Here is a 21,381-nt window from a genome sequence, read left to right as displayed (position 1 = left end):
CCTCGAAGGCAGGGAGACCAGTCCTTCCCTCGGGGCCCTGGCTGTGGCTGAGAGTACCAGGGCCTCCCCCAACAGACCCCTGGGCCGTGAGGGCCACTCGGACCAATCCCAGGGCACGAGAGGTAGAGTCCCATGCCTGCCTCTCCAGGGAGCCCGCCGGGGACACAGAAGTCAGCCGCGGAGCCCTCCCCAGGCTGCAGGGCTATTCACGGACTCTGCATGGCCAAGAACAGCGCCGAAACAAAGCCCCGGGCAGGTGCCCGCGCTCCAAGCGGAAGCCGTGCCATCTGCCCAGTGAACGAGTGAATGGCGCTGATTACACAGATGCTCCGCAAGTCCCGCTTTCCGCAGGATCGCCGCCTTTAATCCTCAGCCTCCCCCGGCCGCGGCCCGCCAACCTCGCCACAGCTCAGCGCAGCTGCCTCCCGAACCCAAAATAAGCCGCACGGCACCCGACATGGACACGTGCGACACGGGCCTAGCAGGGGAAGAAGTCGGGGAAGATACTGTCCACCTCCTCCCGCAGGGCCAGGCTGGGGCAGCCCGCATCGGAGCCCCATGGCTCCAGGGGGCCATCCGGGAGCTCGTGGAGGCCGGGCTCAGGGTCTGTTGGGAAGCCTGGCTCGGCCCTGTCCAGCAGGCTGCTCCTGACCGCACTCCGAGAAGGGGCACGGGCACCTCTGCCCTCCACGGACCCTGGAAGCAGAGGGGACACATCAGTCTGGGTACCGCGGCCGACATGGCGGGATCAAGGTGCAGAAGAGGCCCGCCCCTCTCTGTCCTGCCCAGCTCAGAAGCCCTTGACTCCCAAGTGCCATGACAGGTGGACGAGCCCACTCCTGCTGGCCATGCTCGAGACCCGGGAGGACCCATGAGAGCACAACGGGAAACCATGTCCCACGTGGCTCATCTCGCAGACATCCTGCTCTCTCCCGTCCTGATGCCCTCGCACGGATGCTTAGAGGGAGGGAACACACAGACCCCGAGCGGCAGGAGACCCCCCCAGCCAGCCCCACACACCACGCTTACACAGGCGCTCCAGGTGCACATGCGTCACCTTGTACTCCCCACCCCCATGACCTTGACGACCACCAGCACAGAGAAAACAGGCTCAGAGACAGACACCAGAACCTTGGTAGCACACAGCAAGGTGAGCCCCCTCACACCTCCCCGTGCACCCCAGCCACCTGCCCAGCCCCTCACCCAGACTGGCTGAGACCCTGAGGCGCGGCCCAAGCACACACTGCCGCTCACCCAGCCACCAGTCGGGACCAGCGTTCAGCAAGTAGGACGCCCCAGCTTCCACATCACATCCCAACACGGGCCTGCGTGGGATCAGAAGACGTCATCGTGAGTGATCCCAGCTGAGCCCAACTCCTTAAACCTCAAGAGGAAAGTGCAGGAGCTCAAAGGCGGCTTCAGGTTCAGGATGAACAGGGCGCCCCTCCCTCCCCACCAGACCGAACCTGCCCACCGAGGACAGACGGGCCCATCCCGCCACCCGCTTTTGCTGGTTTCCCTCCAGCCTCTGCCACGCTCCCTTCCCACGCCCCAGCTGGTGCACGCTCACAAAACACAAACTCGTTTACTATCAGCCAAAACACAGACCGGCTAGAAACACGACAACGTTTTTGGAAACGCGTCAGAAAGCCACACCGTGGCGTCTGGCTCAAACAGGCCCGGGCAGCCAGCTGTGGCCCGGGCACAGACAGCGGGGGGCGGGGGGGGGGGGGCGGGCAGACTTCCCCGGGGCGGGGGCGGGCAGAGTAGTGGCTGCTCTGAAGGTCAACTAGGGCACCCACCTGGTGTCCAGCGTCCCGACAGGGTCGGCCCCGTCCGCGGGGGGCCCGGCCCGGCCCAGGCAGCTCTGAGCCTCTTCACTCACCAGGGGGGAGGGCGGCTGCCACGGGTGAGGAGGCCAGAGCGGGGGCGGCCTCAGGGCCTCGGAAGGACTTGGGCCTGGGGGCTGGGACAGCAGGCTGCAGGGCTCTACGACGGAAGGGAGGTGCAGGGTGGCCTCCCCGCAAGCCCTCGGCCCCCGTCCACAGTCCCCGGCACAGGGACAGGAGAGCTCACAAGCACAAGGCAGACAAATGACCCAGAGATAGACACCCAGGGCAGCGGGGCTGGGCCACCGGGATCAGGGAAGCTTCTCAGAGGAGACACCCGCTTGGCCTCAGCTCAGCCCTGAGAGCTCAGACATGGAACCCCGCCCCAGCTGCCCACCGTCCCTTCCCCAGCCTCCACCCTCAGGTCTCGCTCCCTGCCACGTGACCTCTGCACCCTCACGCCTGCCCTCGGCTCCCAAAGTCCCCCCGAGACCCCAGCTCCGCCGCCAGCCCCGGTGACAGGAGGTCCCCTCCCCCACTCCATGGGCACATTCCGGCAATCAGAAGGCACAGCTTTGGCTCCCAAGGCAGTCAAGTGCATGGGGCCTAAACCCCCCGCGGCCATTCACACCCAAGGAGTGACAGACGGCTGGGCTGCGGGGTCCAGCACGAGCCAGACGCAGTCATCGGAAATGCCCTGCGTGGGTGGCTGCACAGTAACAGAGGACAGACGCCCTCCCCGTGCACAGCCTGTGACTCACGGCTCCAGAAGACAGGATCAGGAGGGCGCCAAGAAGCCCAGGCTGTGTGGGGGCTGCTTGAGAGAGCCGGGCACAGCAGTGGCCAGCGCAGGCACGAGGACAGGACCCAGGGACCCCCAGAGGCCCAAGGTGAAGGAGGACCGGGGGCCTGTCCTCGGGGAGCAAAAGCGCGGATGCTGTTCCCCAACAAAGGACAACAAGGACGGACGGAGGACAGCCTGCAGCCGAGAAGCCAGGGCACCTCGGCCACACCCCTGCTCTCGGCGGCATCCAGGAACCTGTTTGCCGCAGCTGAGAGCAGCGTGGGGTCCCCGAGGTTCACCCCGACACGTGGGTGTGTCATGATGACATCACGGTAAGTGCCAAACTTCGTTGAGGAACGGACCCCGCCGTGCCCCGGGCTCAGAAGCCATCCTGCAGCCCAGGCCTGTCCCCTGGCGAGGACACCAAACCCATCCGCACCGGGACCTGCTCTCGCTTACCAAGGAGGACTGGCGGCCCCTCCACCACCGCGGCCGCCCCCGGCAGGGCCTCGTCCTCACCTGCGCCTGCGGTCCCACAGCTCACAGGAGCCGGTGGCCTAGGTGACACGAAGACAGAGGGAGATCCTGAACGGTCTGCATCTGCTGCCCCTATGGGCCCCCCAGCCCCCAGGGGACACTAACCCAGTCAGGCCGGAGGCTCCCGTGCCACAGTCTGGGGACCCTGCTGCGCCCGCATGCGACAGGGCCTGCGGCAGAACGTCCGTCTGCCACTCGCGCCACACCTCCCTGGACGGACCCAGGACCTAAAACGGAAACAAGCCTCATAAATGACAACTGCCGAGCAACACACACACACAGAGGAAACGTAGCCCATGGGTCGTCACGGGCTGCCCCGCGGGGATCCGAGAGGCTCAGCCTGAGCGCAGACCACAGCCCGGAAGAGCAGAACGCTGGACGGAGGGGACGTCAGGGACTGAAGCGGGACCCAGCTTCTTCCCGGGGGCTCCCACCTCACTGGGGGAGACGGTGCACGGACAGCTGGAACCGGCACAAACAGAGAACACCGTCCCACCGCCATCACAGCCACCCTGGCTGCCCCCCCCCCGGGGGCGAGATGTCCCCTGGCAGCTCCTCCGCGCAGTGTGGCCCCGGGCCAAACGCCACTCACGGTGTGCGGCTCTTGGCTGGGAAGTAGGGCGCCGGCGAGCCGAAGGAACTGCACAGACATCTCCAGCACCGAGGCCATGTCCTCCCGCCGGCCATCAAAACGGGGCAGCAGGGCCCGAAGGCGCTCGCAGCTCACTGAGATCCGCTTCCTGCTTCCAGACAAGCCACATGTCCGGCAGCCCACCCGGCCTTGGCCAGGGAGAAGGACCACGGCCACGGGCTCTCCCCTCAGAGGGACCCCGGGCTCACCCCTGGGCAGCTCTCGGAACAAGGTGAGCCCTTCAAGGTTGTGGGCCACAGGCTAACCAGATCTTTGCACCAGCTCTGACTAGCCCATCCCTGGACCACCCCTGCTAGAGACCCCGGAAGCACACCCTTGAGCCGCCCAGGACTGGGGTCAGACAGGGGGCTGCCCAGGTGGGCCCTCGGAAGCCCCTCCCTTGGGTTTTCTGGCCGCATGCTAACTGCCCGCTGACTGCACGGGCCCCCACATCCCTGGTCCGCTGCCCACACCCACGTCACAGCCCCCAGGCTGATGTCCGCCGCCGCCCCCACCACAAGGCCCCGGCAAGCCCAGGACGGTCCTCCGCCCACCTGCGCTCCCTCTCGCTGAGCACGTTCCTCGGGAGGCCAAGGCTGGAGCTGGAGCTGGAGCCGGAGCCGGAGCCGGAGCCGGAGCCGGAGCCGGAGCCGGAGCCGGAGCTGGGGCCGGAGCCGGAGCCGGAGCCGGAGCCGGGGCGCTCGGGGGGCGCCCTGACCAGGCGGGCGGCCCGGCCGTAGTCCTCGCTGCAGCCCAGGACGCTGGATGGGGACGAGCCACTGCCCAGGACAGGCAAGAACACGGAGCTCCGTGAACCCGGGAAAAGGCTGCCGGGACCCAGGGGCCCTCACGGACGTCTCTGGGGGGCCGCCGGGCGCAGTGGGGGCTGCTGCTGGACAGGCCCCCCTCGGCCCGCCGCCCCCCACGAGGCCTGCGCAGGGTGCCCTGCCCCAGGCGGTCCCGCCCGATGGGGACCTACTGCTCGGGTCCCCAGCCCCGCACCCCTGAGCAGAGGCCTTCCAGCCGACCCCTCCAGCGCCCCCCACTTCCTCACCCGCAGCCCCCAAGCGCAGCCTCAGGGCCGCAGGACGCCATAAGTGCGGCGGCAGGGACGCAACCCCGCGCCCCGCACCACGCATGCGCAGGCCGGCTCCGCCCACTCACGTGGGCCCCTGCCCCACGTGCGGCCCCGCCCCCACCCGCCCGGCCCTCCCGCAGAAGCTGCGTTGCAGGGGGGTGCGGGCGTGGCCTGCGGTCTCGGAGGCTGGAGTCCGCAGGCCTGGGTGCTCCTCCGCCCTCTCCCCGGGATCGGGGGCCGGGCCGCTCCCACTCCCGCTCAGCCGCGCTCAGCCACCTGCGAGGCCGGGCCTGCCCGTGGGGAGCCTGGCTCGGGAGGGGACGCAAGCGAAGGCTACCCCTACCCGGGCAGGAGGGCAGGAGGGCACAGGGGTTTTCTGGACGGGCCGGGCCCCGGCATGTAGGTGGCAGGGACGACGCCCCCCACGGAGCGGTCGGTGTTCCCTGAGGCGGGCAAGCCCCAGGTGTGGGGAGAGGAGGAGGAGGAGCTGAGGGTTTCTGGAAGGTTCTGCAGCCAGGAAGCCCGCTGGGGGTTCCCAGAAGAGAGCGGACAGCTGGTCTGAGAACTGCCGTCGGAGATCTGTGGCACCGGGTCGGTCGCGGAGGGCTGGAGGACACCCACCTGCCCCGGAGGCCGGCGAGTCTGCCGTGCACGGGTGCCTGTCCCCCGAAACATGTCCCCTGCCCAGGCGCTCCTCCTCGGGGACGTGCCACCCTCCGCTCAGGAGCCGGGGGCTCGGGGACCGCGCCCAGCCGCAGCTCTGGACGGCATCTTCCCTCCCTGGGCCGCGTCAGAGCCCAGGGCTGGCCGGCCTGCCCCCCCGCCCCCGCCTCTGGCCGCGCCTGTGCCCTCGGCCTGCCCAGCGCCACCCCCTCGGCTCACTGCCCCGCGGGGAGCGCCGCTCAGAGCCCAGGCCCCGCAGGTCCCTGGGGCATCCGGTGCCCGAGCGCCAGGGTCTGTCCGCTTCTCTTGCTGCGCCTCCAGGGACGCGGGCGGGCGTGGGTGGGAGGACCGAGCCCCCTCCCCCCAGGAGCGAGGAGCCCTATGCGTCCTTGGGGGTTTCCAGCGTTAAAGAGCGGCTGGGAGGGTTCCGAGCGCCGCGGTGGGGGGCGGGTCCCCGGGTGCAGATGCGCCCACGCGACCGATCGCGGCGCCGCCGGCAGGGGACACGCCCCGCCTGGCGCCCGACCCCCACCCCGGAACAGGCTTTCTTCTGCTCAGAGGGAGAAAAGGAGGGAGAAAAGTGCGGTGCTCCGGCCAAGGGGAAGCAGCTTTTCCCTCCGCTCCGGACCCCAGCCGCTGCCGCCGCGCATGCCTCTCCCCGACGGGGCGCGCGTCCCGGGGGGCTTGTCCAGGGGGGCGCGGCGGGGGGCGCGCGGCACGGGCCACACCAACCGGACCTTCGTGTTCGACGACGGCAGATGCGCCCGCAGGTACGGCCCACGCGCCTGTCCCCTGGTGGAGGGACCCTAGTCCCCGCCTGCACCCCCTCCCAGGACCCTTGCACCCAAGACCCTCCCCCCGCCCCAGAGCCCCACATCCCAGGTCCATCTCCACGCCCGCGCCGCGAGCGCCCTCCCCCGCCTACCGGGGTGGGGGGGACAGGGGCGCTCCGCAGGAACCAGCCACGCCAAAGGGGCACTCACCCCAACGACCCGCAGGTGCCCCGGGCTGGCGTCCGTGTGTCTGCGCTCTCAGCGCTCTCAGCGCGCAGGTGGTCCTGGCGTGGCCATCTTTACGTGTGGGGCTTCAGCATCTCCCAGGCGCAGGGAGGTGCAGCCCCCGCGGGCTGGGGAGCTGGAGCCACGCCGGCCTCCCAGCCCCCCTCCACCCAACCTGGAAGAAGGGCCCTTGGGGTGCACGCCTGCGGGGAGGGGGGGTGGCCGGCGGCCCCCAAGTGGGCCATGGCAGAAGGGTACCCCGCAGGGAAGCGGCGTCCGAGGGCCGTCCTTCCAGGAAGGACCCAGACTGGGGTGTGGGAGGGAGGCGCACTTTTACATCAAAGGCAGGAATCCTGGCTTTTGATTGTTTGGTATTTGGGCTTGTGCTTTCTCTTCTGGGTCCCTGTTTGCTCAACAACGTGAGAGTCGTTTCTGATATAGCTTCTGAGTGCCTTGGGAGCCAGTGACGGTCGGCCACCCTTCCCCATGCCGTGTCCCAGGATGCCACGTGTCCTGCGCAGCCAGGTGACTGGCCCAGAGGGCACAGCACTCCGGGGAGCCCCAGGGAAGGCAGAGTCCCAGCAGACCTGCTGGGCTTTTTGTCCCAACCCAGGGAAGGTCATGCTGGGTGGAAGGTCAGGCTGAATGGGGAAAGGGAGACGGGGTGAGGACCCCCAGGAGAAGGTCAGGCTGAATGGAGAGGCCACAGGAGAAGTTAGCCTGGGTGAGGACCACCCCGCACGCCGGCCCAACGAAGGTAAGGCCGGACCGGAGTGGAAGCAGCAAAGGACAAGGCTGCGGGGTTGGGGGCGCGGGGTTGGGGGCGCGGGCGTTAGCTGGAGAAGGAAGACCTTTCTTGGGTGACATGGAGGCCTGGGTTGGGGAGGTTCCTGTCCCAGGCTTCACAGCAGGGGCAGCTCCGGAGTCCAGGGGCCTGGCTTGGCGCGCTCTTCGGACCTTGGGTGAGGCTCTGTCTTGAGAGGGGCTGCGTGATATCGGTAATAGCGCTGTGGTTCTGGGCCGGGGGGTGGGGGGTTGTGGGTATGCCTGCCTGCTGCTGGCGGGGGCCGGCCCCTAGGCTGTGAGGTCAAGCAGGAGAGGTCCTTGGGAGGGCTCTGGGCTCTCTGGGCTGCAGGAATCTTTACCTTGGTGCCTGGACCCCAAGTCTAGCCCTGGGAGGTGGGGTCCCAGGCTCCGGCCACCCATCAGATCAATGGGCACTGCCCTTTTTATCCTCTTCCTCCCCCAAGTACAGACGTCATTGCCCTGCAGGTAATGGTCGTTATGGAAGGGACAGAAGCCTGGGGAGGCCGGTCCTGCCCCTGAGCTGGCCAGTGCTAGCTTTCTGGTCCGAGCCCTGTGGCCTTTCCCAGAACTGCCAATTCCCCTCAGCCCTACCCCTCCCCACTGGGGCTGGCGTGGCCTCCTGTGGGCCCTGATGGCAGAGGGCACAGAGAGCCGGGGCTGGCGGGCGTCCTGCCAGGGACGTGCCTGGCCAGAGGTCTCTGCCGGCCCTCCAGGCCCATATTAGGGAGCAGTCCCTCCAGGGCAGCAGGAAGTGGCCTAGGCCTGAGGGGAAGGTTCCCAGGACCCGAGGTCCACCCCAGCTCAGGCCGTGTGAGGGTGGCCTCCCAGCCTAGGGGGCTGGGGGGACTCGGGTCTGCCTTCAGCCAGAGGAGTCTGCAGCAGCCGCTCGGAAAGACAGCGGTGAGTGAGGAGACTGGGGTGGGGGTGGCCGCTGGGGGCTTGCTTCTGTCAGAGGGCGGGTCTGCGGGCCTGACCTGTGTCCTCACGCCCAGCTGCCCCACGGCTGCTAAGTGTGCCAGTCCGTGCGCCCGCCAGCTTGTCTGCCCGTCTGGGTCTGAGTAACCCTCGGGGTGGCTGAGGTCGGCTCTGTGACTGTGACTTCCTCTCCCAACGGAGGGTTAGTGACTAAGTGTGAATTCTTCACCGAGGTTTCTGCTCGGGCTGCCGGAGGAAGGCGGGGGTTTGCAGGCTGTTCGGAGGGCTGCCTGCCTTCTCTCCAGACAAGCCCCCGGAGTTGTGCCCTGGGCACGTCTCCCTGAGTGTGTCCGGAGCCTTGGGCGTGAAGGGGCCTAACGGGCAGGTGTGTGCATACCTGGGTGTGTGTGCCTGTGTCACACACATGCATTGCAGTAGGAGAGTGGGGCCCCTGGAATGTGGAGCGGGGCCCTGCCTGCTGCTGGAGGGGGGGTGGGGGTGCGGGGAGTCTCCGGGGGGCACCCCAAGATGGGTGTCGGCTCAGGAGCAGCCCCGGACGCCGCAGGAGTCAAGTTAGCTCGGGAGCTCTTCGGGCCGTGCGTGCGGGTGGGTGTCCCCCTCCACACCTTCCCCCGAAATCTTTTTCCCCTGCGGAGTCAGGGGCCTTGCCCAGGAGGTGAGGCTCACAGTAGACGCTGGTGAGTTTAAAATGTTTGTGGGGGGCGCCTGGATGGCTCAGTGGGTTAAAGCCTCTGCCTTCGGCTCGGGTCATGATCCCGGGGTCCTGGGATCGAGTCCTGCATCGGGCTCTCTGCTCAGTGGGGAGCCTGCTTCTTCCTCTATCTCTCTCTGCTTGCCTCTCTGCCTACTTCTGAACTGTCTGTCAAATAAATAAATAAAATCTTTTAAAAAAAAAAATGTTTGTGGGGGATGGAGGCGGGGCCGGGCCGGCTGCCTGGACTGAGTCCCTCGAGAGCCGCTCCGGAGAAGTCTGTGGTGCCGTCCGGACCTTCCATGGGGGGTGTAGTAGACAGTCCGCCGTGTTGTCGCTCTGGGCTGGTCCATGGTGGGGAGGGAGGTCTGGAGGCCTCCGGACACGCCAGCCTCCCTAGGCGATGGCTCTTGCTGGCCCGTGATGTTGCCTGACACACTGACAGCGACCGGGCCAGAGGCCGCTTGCTGGGGATCTCGGCTTGTTCTGGTTCCTGAAAAGAAGGGCAGCCGCCATGTCCTTGCTAGCGGAGGGGACGCAGAACCTCAGGACTCAGCTCTGGGCTGCTGGGCAGCCACAGGAAGGGGCCGTGGCCAGCTCCCGAGCAGCGTGGAGGCCATGGTGTCCGCTGCCCATGCTGTGGCTCAGGCACAGGGGCGAGCATCCTTGTGAGGTCCGCCCTGCCAAGCCACTGGGGACAGTGCATGGGGACAGAGCATGGGGACAGTGCATGGGGACAGAGCGTGGGGACAGCACATGGGGACATCGTGGGGACAGTGCGTGGGGACAGTGTGGGGACAGTGCGTGGGGACAGCACGTGGGGACAGCACGTGGGGACAGCACATGGGGACAGAGCATGGGGACAGCGCGTGGGGACAGCACGTGGGGACTCCTCAGGGCTCAGGGCGGGGAGCGGGCAGGAGAGCAGGTGCAGCTCAGCCGCTGCGGGGGCGCCCATGACCCCTGCGTTGGGCAATGCGGGGAGACGGGGGCACCCGTGGTCTCAGGGCCAGCACTTGAGGACCTGGGGGTCCTGGAGGCCCGAAGAGGTCCTCCCTGACCCTGTGGGACACGGGTGTGGAAAGGCTCGGGGAAGTCGACCAACCTGTCAATCCCCCAGCCAAGTGACAGCCAGCTCCCCTGCCTGCCCCCATGGGGACCGTGACCGGAGCTCAGGGTTTGTACCCGCAGTAACCATGACAGCGCCAGGCCGGCAGGGGCCTGGGGCCCAGGAGAGGCTGACAGCCTGGCGTGGAGTCCTTGTGGGAGCCCTGAGGGTATTGGTGGGAACGTGACCCCGGAGGCACTGGCAGGTGTCAGAGGTCAGGGGAGCCACCCAGCACTGGGTTCTCTTGGACGCCGAGAGCACGAGACTCAGAGAGCCGAGGACCTGCCAGGAGTGAGGTGTCACGCGTGGACAGAGTGACAGCCCCACGGGGCTTCTGTTCCATGAGGACACCTCTGCAGGGCAGGGAAGCCTTCAGGGACACGCCCCGTGGCCAGCTCTGCGGGCTGAGCAGGAGCCTGGCAGGGACAGATGGGGTAGCCGTGCTCTGGGGGAGTCCCCATGCCCGGCCATGACAGAGGCGAGTTCACGTTCCCACCTTGGGCTGGCCGTCCTGATGGGTTCCTAAGGGCCCCTCGTCCCGTGTGTCCCGCTGGAGGGACAGGTCCGTGGGCACCTTCAGCCAGAGGATGGGACACAGCTCTCGGGCAGGACCAGCTAAGGGTCGTGGGCACCCAGTGGGGGAGTGCTGGGCCTGGCGATCTGGACACGGACCCACCGTCCGTCCCTGAGGGACCAGGGACAAGGACAAGACACGTCCTTGTTGGCGTGTGCAATGGGGGGGCTTTCTTAAGAGGTAGGCCCAAGCCCAGCTGGGTGGGCGGGGTGGGGACTACAGATCCCCGTGGCTTCTGGGTGGACGTCGGGCTCAGGGCAGGTCAGTGGCAGGGACAGGGCCCTGGGCTTTAGGCCCGAGGCCCTACATCCCCAGCATGACCAGGTCCTTCCTGCCTGCCCTCCGGGTTAGTTCCGTGCATGGAGAAAGCTATTGTGAAGGGTCTGTTTGGGTGACTTTCCAGTTTGAATTCAGCTCAATGACATGTTCCAAGCTCTCCCTTTGGAACCGGACGCAGGGGGGAGGTAGTGGGGAGCAGCAGTTCGAGGCAAGGAGTCAGAGCCCCGTCCCCTGTGGAGAGAGGGCGGACGCTCCCCAGAGATGCCTGCGCGCCCGCTGCCGAGGAGGTTGAAAGGCTCCGGCTTTTTAATTATCGCGCAGAGGAAGCACTTAGCCTTCCGTGGCTGTCTGCTTCCCCGGGCACCATGCCCGGCTCTCCGCCACCCCCCGCCCCGACGACGCTGCAGTGACTTCGGGGCTCTCCCGGATGCCGAGCAGGGGTGCGTGGGGCCGTGCTCACACACATACCCATGTGCACAGGCGTACTCACACACGTGTGCTTACGCGTGTCTGTGCACACGTCCACGTGCACACGTCCCCCATCCCCAGTGCCCCAATGCATGGCTTTCCAGGCTCCTTGGGAATTTTGAACAGTTTGAACCACAGAGGGACACGTCATAGGAGAGACACCGTGTCCCTTAGAGAAACTGCCACTCACCGACGGCCCTGGAAGTGTTCATTAGCACTGTCCGCAATCCGGACCGCTATGGTGGCCCTGGGGGGAGGAGTGTTTTCCCAGGACGCCCCACGCCCGGTGTGAGGAGCAGGGCGCTTCTCCCCAGAGGCCTGCCCAGAGGTGGGCCCAGGACAAGGGCCAGGGGACGGGCGCTCTGGCCTGGGGAAGACGGTGGCAGGGCCGGTCCTGGCCTCCTGGCCCCCAGCAACAAGCTCATGTGACACGGGCTCCTCGTGTGGCATTGTGGATGGGACGTGGCCTTTCCACCTGCTGCTGTCCCTGAACCAAGGTCACCGCACGGTGGGGGTAGTCCGTGCCCACAAGCTGGGCGCCAGAGGAAACGCCCTCCTGTGGAGGTTCTTTGGGACTGGAGTTGTGCTGTCTTCAGTGTGAGAGTCCCTGTGAGGGCCACGTCTCCAGGCCGGACAGCCCCGCTGTCCCCTCATAGCCAGGGCATGGCTCCCAGCGGCTCCACTCGTGTCCATGTGGCAGGCACGGGCACGGGAGCCCACCCCACGCCCGCCCCACGCCCTCCCCGCTCTGGATGTTCTTGGACCACACGCGGCCACCAGCATGTGCCCGTGCTGGGCTCTGTCTCCCCGAACGCCAGGGGAGCGGAAAGCTTCTCCAGTGAACGCTGACCACTTTGTGTGTGTTCGTTGACCTGCCACGTACCCGTCCTTCGCCATTCTGTGCCCGTGTGTCTTTCCTCTGCGACCCGCAGGCGGTCCCGCGGGGGACCCGGCGGGATTGCTGCTGCCGGCAGCGGCTGTCCCTGGAGATAGGGGTTCTGTCCTCCGCTCCGTTTCTCGACGTGCTGTGGTCGTCACGCGTTAGAGGCCCTCTCCATGCCAGACAGCTTTTCCCGGCATCCAGTTCCAGTCTCCTCCGTGGGCGGCCGCGAGGTGGGGTCTCGTGTTCGCCGCAGCCCGGGTTCCTGCGTTCCAGCGCCTACCCCGCCAGGCCCACGTCCCCATGTCCCGTCACCGCGGTTGGTGGGGGTGGGGAGGGCCACCACACCCACCACCCCTGCGTGTCCCCGGCTCCCTGCCACGCGTCCTTTCTCGTGCCAAACCCCAGGGCTCCCTTGGCCGCAGTTCGTGCCGACAGCCGCGAGGCCGGTCTTGGCCTGGGTTGCACGTTTCTTTTTCGGTCTGAATTTCGGAAACGGTCTGTCACATTTTGAGAGACTGACCACGTGTGTTGATGGGAACGGGTTGCTGCTTTGTCTGGGGAACGCGCTGCGGAGCTGTCGGAAGCACGACCTCCTCGTCCTGCCAGCGACGGCTTCCAGCCGGCATCCGCGTGCCGGGCGGTCTCCCCCGCGGTCCCCTCGGCTCCGGGGTCCATGCGGCCACTGCGCGCGGGGTCTGCCCAAGATGCTCGCCGCCGTGTCCTTGCTCCTGCTCCCAGCTTGCAGGATGTGCTCAGGTGGGGCTGGGCGATGAGATGCTCCCGTTTGTTCTAACAGTTCTTGAGTCGATTCTCTCAGGGGTTCTGGGCGTGCTGGCCACACGCCAGGAGACACGTGCGTTTCTTTTCAGCCTTCGTTCTTCTCACTCTCGTCTTTGTCTCCTGGGCTGGCCGGGACTCCCGTCGTACCAGGCAGACTCGCGTCCCAGGCCACAGGCACAATGTTGGCCTCAATTGCTGGAAGGTTCTTTTCATTGTTGTTAATTAAGTTGGGGGTGTGTCTTCCTCTGTGGAACGTATCAGTGGATTTTGGATCTTAACAAATGTTTTTTCTGTGTCTGCCAATGTGATCCAGAGGGACGTCGTCCTTGAATTTCTCAGCATAACAAAGTACGTTGCACGTTTTTTTTAGGTAAGCTGCACTTGGTTTTGGTCGTGCGACGTTAACAGCTCCTGGGCCCCATCGTGAACAGTCGATTCAGGCTGTTTGTACACCGGGTCTTAAGGGAGACGGGCTGATGCCAGCGTCGGTTCCGTGCAAGTGTGACTTCAGCGACAGGTTGGGGCCAGCCCCGATGGAGGAGCAGAGAAGTTTCCATTGCCTTCTGGGCTCTGGGGCCGTTTGACTGAGGGGGCAGAAACTGAGCATAAGACCGTTAGGTCCCGGTGCCTTTGGTGGGAGGAGCGGGTCCTTGACCATTTACCTTCCCGCAGTCCTGCCGACTGGCTCGTTGAGCACCCGAGGGGCCGATGCGAGCAGGACAGAGAAGCAGACTCTCGGGGCTTCCCCTCACCACCCAAAGGCAGCGAGCGCGTCTGCTGGTAGCAGGAGGCTCCGGCATCAGGCCAGCCTGGCTTCTCTCCCTTGTGGCCTGTTCTGGAGCCCCACATCCTTGGGCTCCGTGAGCCCATGGGTCCTCACCTCAGAGGAGAGGCGCTGTGAGTCCTGGCTCTGTGCTCTTTGTTTCCGAGACCCCGTGCCACTACCCCGCCGGGCCGCCGAGGCTCTCCTCCCGCAGGGTTGGGGGTCTGGGGCGCAGGAAAGCGCACGCACGGAACTCGCTCTGTGTCAGAGCTGTACGCGTCCTTTCCCATCCCCAGCCTCTCTGCCTGGGGTCAGCATCACAAATCCCAGCTCCCCAGAGGGGCCTCCAACTGACCTGGAAATGGCAGGATGGGGTGTTGGCCACCCCAGGAACCTGACGCTTGGGGTCGGAACCTTTATCCATGGGAACTTGGCCAGACACTGCCCAGCCAGCCTGGAATTAGACACTGATGCAGACAAAGCTGTCCTGTGCCAGGGTTACGCCATACGTGTCACACTCACCTCCTTTTTACTCCTTTACCACCAGCCCGGGAGGGTAGAGGCACTCTCACTCATAGATGAGGAAGCTGAAGCTCAGAGAGGGGCGGTGACTCCGCTGGGGCTGCCCAGCATGAACCGAAGGGACAGGCCTGAGCCTCGCTCGAGTCCTCTGACCCCTCTGCTGCTGCCTGGGCCCCGTGCTCGGTGCCCACGGGCCCTGAGAGTCCCCAGGAGGAGCAGGGACGCCCCCCCTCTGCCCTGGCTCCAAGGGTTGGCAGGTCCCACAGACGGGGCTCCCGGGCTTGTCCTGAGGGCACGTGAGGGCTGGGGAGATGGGGGCCTTCCTTGGGCCACCAGAGCACACGGTGCTTGTAGAAATCAGCGGTCCTCCGGTGCGGCCACGTCACAGGAGACGGAAAGACAACGGGCACAGTCTCGGACTTCCCAGGCTTCCTCCCCAGGCCCCTCAGGTCAGGCGGGGACAAGAGAGCAGGAAGGGGGCGGTGGACACTGTGTCTGGGCAGCCGAGCCAGGGTCCTGTCCCTGCCCCACCCAGACCCCCTCAGCCGAGGCAGGGATGGGACAGCATGCCTCCCGGGACATGTGCCTTGAGGCTCGGGGAGAGGTCTCTACCAGACCCCAGTGCCTCGGGGAGTATGGCTCAGCCATGGGCCACTTTCCAGGAGACCCCGGGGGCCCAGCCCTCAGCACAGCGAATAGTCCTGGGCGTTCTGTTCTGCCGGGGAAACAAGGCAAGGGGCCAGGAGGCCTGTGGCTGCCCTTGTCCCGACTCCAGGGTCCTGTATGCCAGCGGCACCATCGGGGATGAAGACAACACACCCTTATCACCCACCCCAGGAGTGGGAGGCCAGGCCCGCCGGCTCCTGGTGCGCTTCCTGCCCCCACCCCCACCCCCGAGCAGCGGTGTCTCCCCCCCTCTGAACTCTTCCGTGGACCCTGCAGGTCTGGGCCTGGAGGTTAGGAGAGACAAGGTCCCAAAGAAGCCTGGGAAGGAATCAGGGGCAGCCCTGACCGGGGAGCCGGCAGTCTCTCGGGGTTCTGCACTGACGGAGGCTTTCAGCAAGAGAGGGGCCAAACGGAGAAATTACAGCCCCCAGGCTCTGCCCTCCCGCCTGCCCGCACCTCCCCACAGCCCAGCCAGCGTGTGACTAAGGAAAAACACGCAGCCACACTGATGCAATTAGGAAAATGTTGTTTTTCAAACATTGCCAGATCCTCGGGGTTGACCTTGTAACCTGGGAAAATAGCACGCGGGCGTGTCGGGCCTGTGCCTGCTGCTTGCAGCTTTGGTCTGGGAGTGCTCCGAGTCCTTGAGCAGCTCTGAGACCTGTGGAATGGGGGTGCCGAGACCCCCCTGTTGCGTGTTCAGGGCACAGGGAGCGTGGGACAGGCCCTTGCTGGGGGCTCAGGGAATGTGCCTGACCCTCTGGGTTTGAGGAAGGAGAGGAGGGCTTCTAGGCGCCCGCCTGCCCGCCCGAGAGGATCTCGTGCTCCAGGTGAGTGCCCCCCAAGCCCGCAGTCGCTTCCAGCCTCTGGGCACAGCCTGCCCTCAATTTTCCAGCTCAGGGAACAGAGTGTGGTCAGTGGACTCCTGTGCCTGCCTGGAGGCCGAGTCCAGCTCCTGTGTCCTCCTGCCGCCCTCCCGCCAGCCCAGCTTTAGACTGGGGAACAGGGCTGCTAAAGTGGAGGGCACCGTCCCCAGCTCCTTCTGCTCTCCCTGGAGCAGCTCAGAAGGGGCCCAGGAGGCCCAGCCCAGGGCCCGCCTGACTCTGAAGAATCACAGCTGTGGTGTGGCCCTCCTGGGGTTCTTGGCTCTTACAGGAGCCTGGGGAGGGGGAGCCCGGCAGGTAGAGGCTTCGGGGGAAGGATTCCTGCTTTCTCCCAAACATCCCACCATGGTCTGTCTGGGAAGCAACACCAAGGGGTGCCCTGGGGCTGGACTGCCCTGGAAGGTCTGCCGATGCCAGAGGACCGGGACTCCAGGGTACCGGTTGAGGTCGGGAGCCTGGGTCCGTGTTTGCACATCTGTGCCACGGAGGCATCCCATTAAGAGATGGGTCAGGAGACACCGAGCTGTTCTGAGGTTATGGGCTCAAGGGGTGGCTAGTGACCCTCTCGCCTGGAGAGCAGAGAGGGTGCGTGAGCCTTGGGAGCTGCTGCCCCAGAAGGCCAGGAGCCTGGGGGTGGCTGTGCTGGCATCTGCCCGCACGCACTTCTGTTACGGGTAACTAGCCACAACTCACTCCAGTGTGGCGATGGGGCGGACAGGGAAAGCGCAGGAGCCCTGAAAGACGCTTGCAACTCCAGGGACCCCCTTGGCTTACCTAGTCTGGCCCCAAACCCCCTGTGCCAGCATGGTCAGGGCTCTTCAACTCAGGCGATGGGGGCAGGGGGCTCTGTGGTCTCTGAATCCTGTGGACACCGCCAAGGGCAGTTCAGCCTTCCCCCAAGTGACACCCCTCTCCTAGGCTCTGATCTGAGACAAGCCCCTTGGCCCCAGGGAGGCCGAGAGAGAACAAGGTCCTCTCTTAAGTCTTCTGGTCAGGCACTCCCCCTCCCCAGGAGCCTGAGGGTCTGGGAGGAGGTCTCTGGGTGTTCCGGACCTGGAGGAAAACTGAGCAGATAGCCTTAGCAGCAAGGATTGTGGAGGGGGCTGCTGGGCGGGCTTCAAAGCCCTGAACTGGACTTGACAAACCTCTCCCTGTGTGCTTTGGAGTGAGCCCCTGGCAGGTGCTGTGCGTTACAGTGGCCACAGACCCGGCGGGTAGGGTGGAGTTGTGGGGGGGGGGGGCTGGTGTGGGTGACAGGGGCCTGCAGAAGGCAGGCTGGAGGGGGAACTGGGGGTGCAGGTGGGGTGAGAGCGTGCTGCTCTGGGCTGATCAGGCAGGGGTCTTTGGAAGGGGAGGGGGATGCACAGGGGAAGGGGATGCAGGGGGGAGGGGTGGTGGGTGCAGGGAGGGGGAGGGTTGTGCGTGGCTGACCCAGGGGACAGGGGCCTGCAGGGGGCCGGGGCTGGGGTCGGGTGGGCAGGTTGGGGCTGCGTGAAGCCGAGCCGGCTGCGAGTGGAGGGGGTACTTGGGGGGGATGCGGGCCCCGCGGGCGGACGTGTGTGGGAGACGGGGGTGGGGTGGGGGTACTTGGGGGTGCAGACCGCGGATGGCTCTGCTGACCCCGCGGGCGGGGGTCTGCGGGAGGCGGAGCCCGGGGTGGGGGGGGGGGGCGCGGCGCGGCGCGGGCGCGGGCTGAGGGGGCGCTGGCGTGTGCCCGCAGGCAGCCGAGCGGCGGGGACGGCGGCCGCGGGGACGGCGAGCGCCCGGACAGCGGCAGCTTCAAGATGAGCGACCTGGACACGGAGGTGCTGCCCTTGCCGCCGCGGTACCGCTTCCGGGACCTGCTGCTGGGCGACCCGTCCTTCCAGAACGACGACAGGTAGGCGCGGGGGTCGCCGCGCGCTCGGAGCTGTCCGCGGTGCTGAAGGCCGGCGCGCCGCCCGCTGCCCTTCAACTTTCCCGGGTTTCGCGGGCTTCCGGGCGGGGGAAGTTTCGGTGGGGGGCTGGGCGAGGGGGCGCGCATCTTCCTGGAGGGGGCCCGGGGTGGGGGGGGAACGGGGAGCTCTGTGCTGGGGAGTCCTCCCGAAGACCGCCCCCGGCCTGGCCTCCCGGCGCGCGTGCCTGCCCCCAGCCCCACTCCAAGCCCGGCTGACTTGAGGGACAAGGCCAGGGCCAGAAGCACGCCGGCGGCCGCCGCGCCAGAGCCCGGGATCTGGCTGAAGGCCGATGTCCTCCAGACTCTGGCTGGGGCCGTTTATTCTTAGCTGAGGGAGCTTCTTTCAAGCTCCTGCCGTGGTCCCTTAGGGAGAGTGACCACCGCCCCTCACCTCCAATTCTCCTGGCTGGAGAAAACCAACATGAGTCTTTCGGTAAGAGACCAGCAGAACCAGCTCTTGGGAATAATCCATACACCGGGAGAGCTGGCAGGAAGCTGGAAGAAGCGTTGCTTTTCTCTGCCTTTTCCCCAAATAGCTGTCTTGGGTAAACACCCGGCACTTAAGCTCCGTCAGCCTCCAGGGAGGCACTTTTCCACCCGCCTTCACCGCAAGCGCAGGGACTCGGCGGAGCCTGCAGGGCTGGGGAAGGAGCCGGCTCTCCTTGCTGTGTGTGCTGAGCCGCCTTCCATGGCCCCGGGGCACCTGCAGGTCCCTCCCCACCCAGCCCGGGACCAGCTGGGCGAGGTCCAGCGTCCCCCCCATGGTGCAGCTGTTGGCGTCAGCACCTAGCGCACACGGGTTGAAAGGGTCGGACGCAGACTGAGCCCCTGGGATGATCGTTTGCTGAAGCTGATCTGGGAAAAGTCAGATTTGTGAACAAGGTCAGTGTGTAAGGACGGTGAGGAGCTGCCAAAGCGTGTGGAAAGGGATTTTAAGACCACTGTGCCCTCCGCCGGAAGCAGAGCGTCCCACCGGACCCCAGCACATCTGCTTGCGTTGGAGGAGAGCGGAGCTGACCCCGCCTGCTCACTCACGGTCAAGGTCAGAGTTCAGTAGACAGGCTTCCTGATCCCTGGTTCCTCTTGTCGGACTGGATGTTGTAATGACAAGCCCACCCAAGAGCACACACAGGGAGAGTTTCACGTTCCTCTCTGGGGAGACAGGGGGTCAGGAGAACTCCGCCTGTGGCCAGGGCTCTCCTGCCCTCCTGGAACGCAGAGTTGAACCTGCATTCTGAGCAGCTTCCTAGGGCAGCACCAGCCCCTGGGCACCTGCTTCCCTGGGACTCCGTTAAGTCTTGAGAACAGCAACCCCAGAGATTTTTCCAACGTGGGCAGGAATGGCGTCTGTCGCCCGGAGAAGGCCAGGGGCCTCTGGCTGCGTCGGTAAATGCCAGTGTCTGCGGTTGGCATAATTTAAGCCACACATCCCTCTGCTTTCAGGAGTGGATGGCCGAGGTCTTCTCCCTGCTTGCCCCAGAGAGGAGGCACAGGGCCTCGGTGGATGTGGCTGGCCCCTGGAAGGTCCATGGGGCTCCTGGGTGGGGAGGGGGCCACCGGTTTGCACCTCTCCTGCCGGGTTCCAGGTGATGCTACCCCTGCTTGCTTGGGGACCGGAGGGGACCCTGGGAGGTGCGGTGTTGGCTGCCCAGGGTTCCAGGAGCCGCCAGCTGGGGGGGGAGCGGCGCTGAGGAATGGGCACAGTGGGGACCTGGAGGGACCTTTCCTCTACCCCCTGCCAGCCACTGTGCCAGGAGCGCAGTGAGAAGAGCTTTGTTTTCAAACTTTTTGGAGCAGGTGTGGCCTTGTCCCTCTCGTGAACCCCGCATGCTCACAGGCTGTGCTCCTAGGTCTTATTGGGGCCAGGATAGTGTTTGGAGGTGGGGGTGGCTGAGATCAGCTGAGACCCCCATCCGTCAGGACTCACAAGCAGGGAGGCCCAGCCTGGGTCAGAGCTGACAGTCCTAGCTCAGGGAGGAAGAGCCAGGGAAGCCGGGCTGTTGTCCTGGATGCCTGTGACATGGGCCCCTAGAGTTTCTACCTCTGTCCCTTTTTCATCCTCAGTGCCTATGTCTCCTCCCCCATCACTGATTCCCAAGGTGGAGGATGGAGGCAGGCTTCTGCCCAGTCCGGCAGGTCTCCTTCTGCATGTATAGAAACCTTGTCAGGGTGTTTCCGGGGGCAGGGGCCTGGCATGGGGTTCTGGGGCTGCAGGCTGTCCCCCAGCACCATGAGGCTGGGGGCTCTGGCGGACCCCACCCAGCATTATCCTGGAGCCCTTTCCCTCCCCCCAGCCCTCCACCTGCAGCCCCCAGGCCCCAGGGCAGGCTCTGTGGGGTGAGCTGCGAATTGCTGCCCTGACTCTTGGCAGGCTGCGAGTGGGCAGGAAGGGCTGTGGGCTTCCTGCTCTCTGGAGAAATAAAGCCACCAGCAGTGAGTCACTGCAGCCTCACACGCTATGGCCTTGGAGGGAGGGAGGGACTCAGCCCACGTGGGTCGAGGAGGCTGCTTCGGCCTCTCCTGGGGGGGCGGGGGGAGCCGAGCGGGGGAGGAGGGCAGAGCCAGAGCTCACAAAACTTCCAGGGAGCAGCTGAGGTCTCGGGGTGACCTTCACCACTGCCTGCAGGGCCAGGTCTTGAGGTCCTGGAGAGCAGGACTCTGCAGAAGTGCCCTGGGCCAGGCAAGGCCTGGGGCTCGGGACTCCCTGCTCCGCCTCCTGCTCCCCCCCCACCCCAGGTCTGCAGCTGACCCTCCCGCGCACCTGGACACTTGCGCACGTGGCACTAGCTTCCTGGGGGATAGACTTAGGGATCTGAGTGCTTCACAGCTGGGGGCCACAGGAAGGGGTGATGACAGCCTCAGTCATCCCGCAAACAGCACTGTGATGAGACAGCGACATGGGTGGGGGCTTTTGTCATCATAAGTGTTTCTCCGCCTCCTGTCCTGGAACACAGATGGGAGGCTTTCCGCCCTGCCCACCCCCAGGCTCAGGGAGATGCAGGTGGGCTCTGTCCCCTGAGGTACAGGGGGACACGGGGACACCACCGCCTTGTCCCCCACAAGGAGAACTGTGGAAAGGGTTGGGGTGGGGAGAGCCACAGGTGAAGGCAAAGGGCCTGGCATGTGGCCACCTCCTGGCCTGCATGTCCCTGACCAGCTGCTTTCCACAGCTGCCTGCCGGGCCGGAACCCAGCCTGCGGGGGGGGGGGGTTGCAGCTGGAGGCAGTGTCAGCATCGGCGCCCTCCCCTCTCCCCCAGGCATCTGAGTGGAGGGTGGATGGGCCCTGAGAAGCATCCAGGGATCAGTGCCCTCAGGGGCCCTGGGGGGGGCACCAGGCTGCTACAGGAAGGATGAAGAGGCCAGGACTCCAGGGGACCCCACGGGGCTGTTGGTCTCTGCTCCTCTGACAACAGAGGAGGGAGCCGGACTTGCTTCCCTGGAGTCGAGCAATGCCAAATATTATTTCACACAACAAACTGGGAAGTGGGAAGACAGGCAGTCCTGTGCTGCTGGGGCCTGGGGTGGGGTGCGGGGGCTCGAGCACAGACCCCTGCCCGCCCTGC

The 21,381-nt window shown here is 66.0% G+C and overlaps 2 protein-coding genes across 4 annotated transcripts in view; one reads left to right on the top strand and one right to left on the bottom strand.

Annotated features, from left to right (window-relative positions):
• Positions 1 to 478: 478 nt before the first annotated feature.
• SOHLH1 (spermatogenesis and oogenesis specific basic helix-loop-helix 1) lies at positions 479 to 5,534 on the bottom strand (the record flags this gene model as incomplete). The annotated part of the gene is made up of 8 exons (XM_080820256.1): positions 479 to 696; positions 1,255 to 1,343; positions 1,803 to 1,989; positions 3,073 to 3,170; positions 3,256 to 3,377; positions 3,743 to 3,890; positions 4,336 to 4,389; positions 5,203 to 5,534. 8 exons carry the CDS (start codon positions 5,532 to 5,534, stop codon positions 479 to 481), a joined length of 1,248 nt encoding a protein of 415 aa, XP_080676382.1.
• A 636-nt stretch (positions 5,535 to 6,170) lies between these two features.
• The window catches only part of KCNT1 (potassium sodium-activated channel subfamily T member 1), a gene marked incomplete at both ends in the record, with an annotated part of 61,723 nt that continues 46,512 nt past the window's right edge, over positions 6,171 to 21,381 (top strand). Inside the window, 2 exons of one of the 3 annotated variants that reach the window (XM_080820313.1) lie at positions 6,171 to 6,292; positions 17,602 to 17,760. In XM_080820313.1, coding sequence (XP_080676439.1) covers positions 6,171 to 6,292; positions 17,602 to 17,760 — 281 coding nt within the window. Of the gene's footprint in view, positions 6,293 to 17,601; positions 17,761 to 21,381 lie in introns of those variants that run through there. The other 2 variants (XM_080820316.1, XM_080820317.1) reach the window with 2 other exon arrangements.

Source organism: Martes martes (genome assembly GCF_963455335.1).
Source record: "Martes martes genome assembly, chromosome: 12".
Classification (NCBI taxonomy): Eukaryota; Metazoa; Chordata; class Mammalia; order Carnivora; family Mustelidae; genus Martes; species Martes martes.
This window is presented reverse-complemented; position numbering and strand designations above follow the sequence as displayed.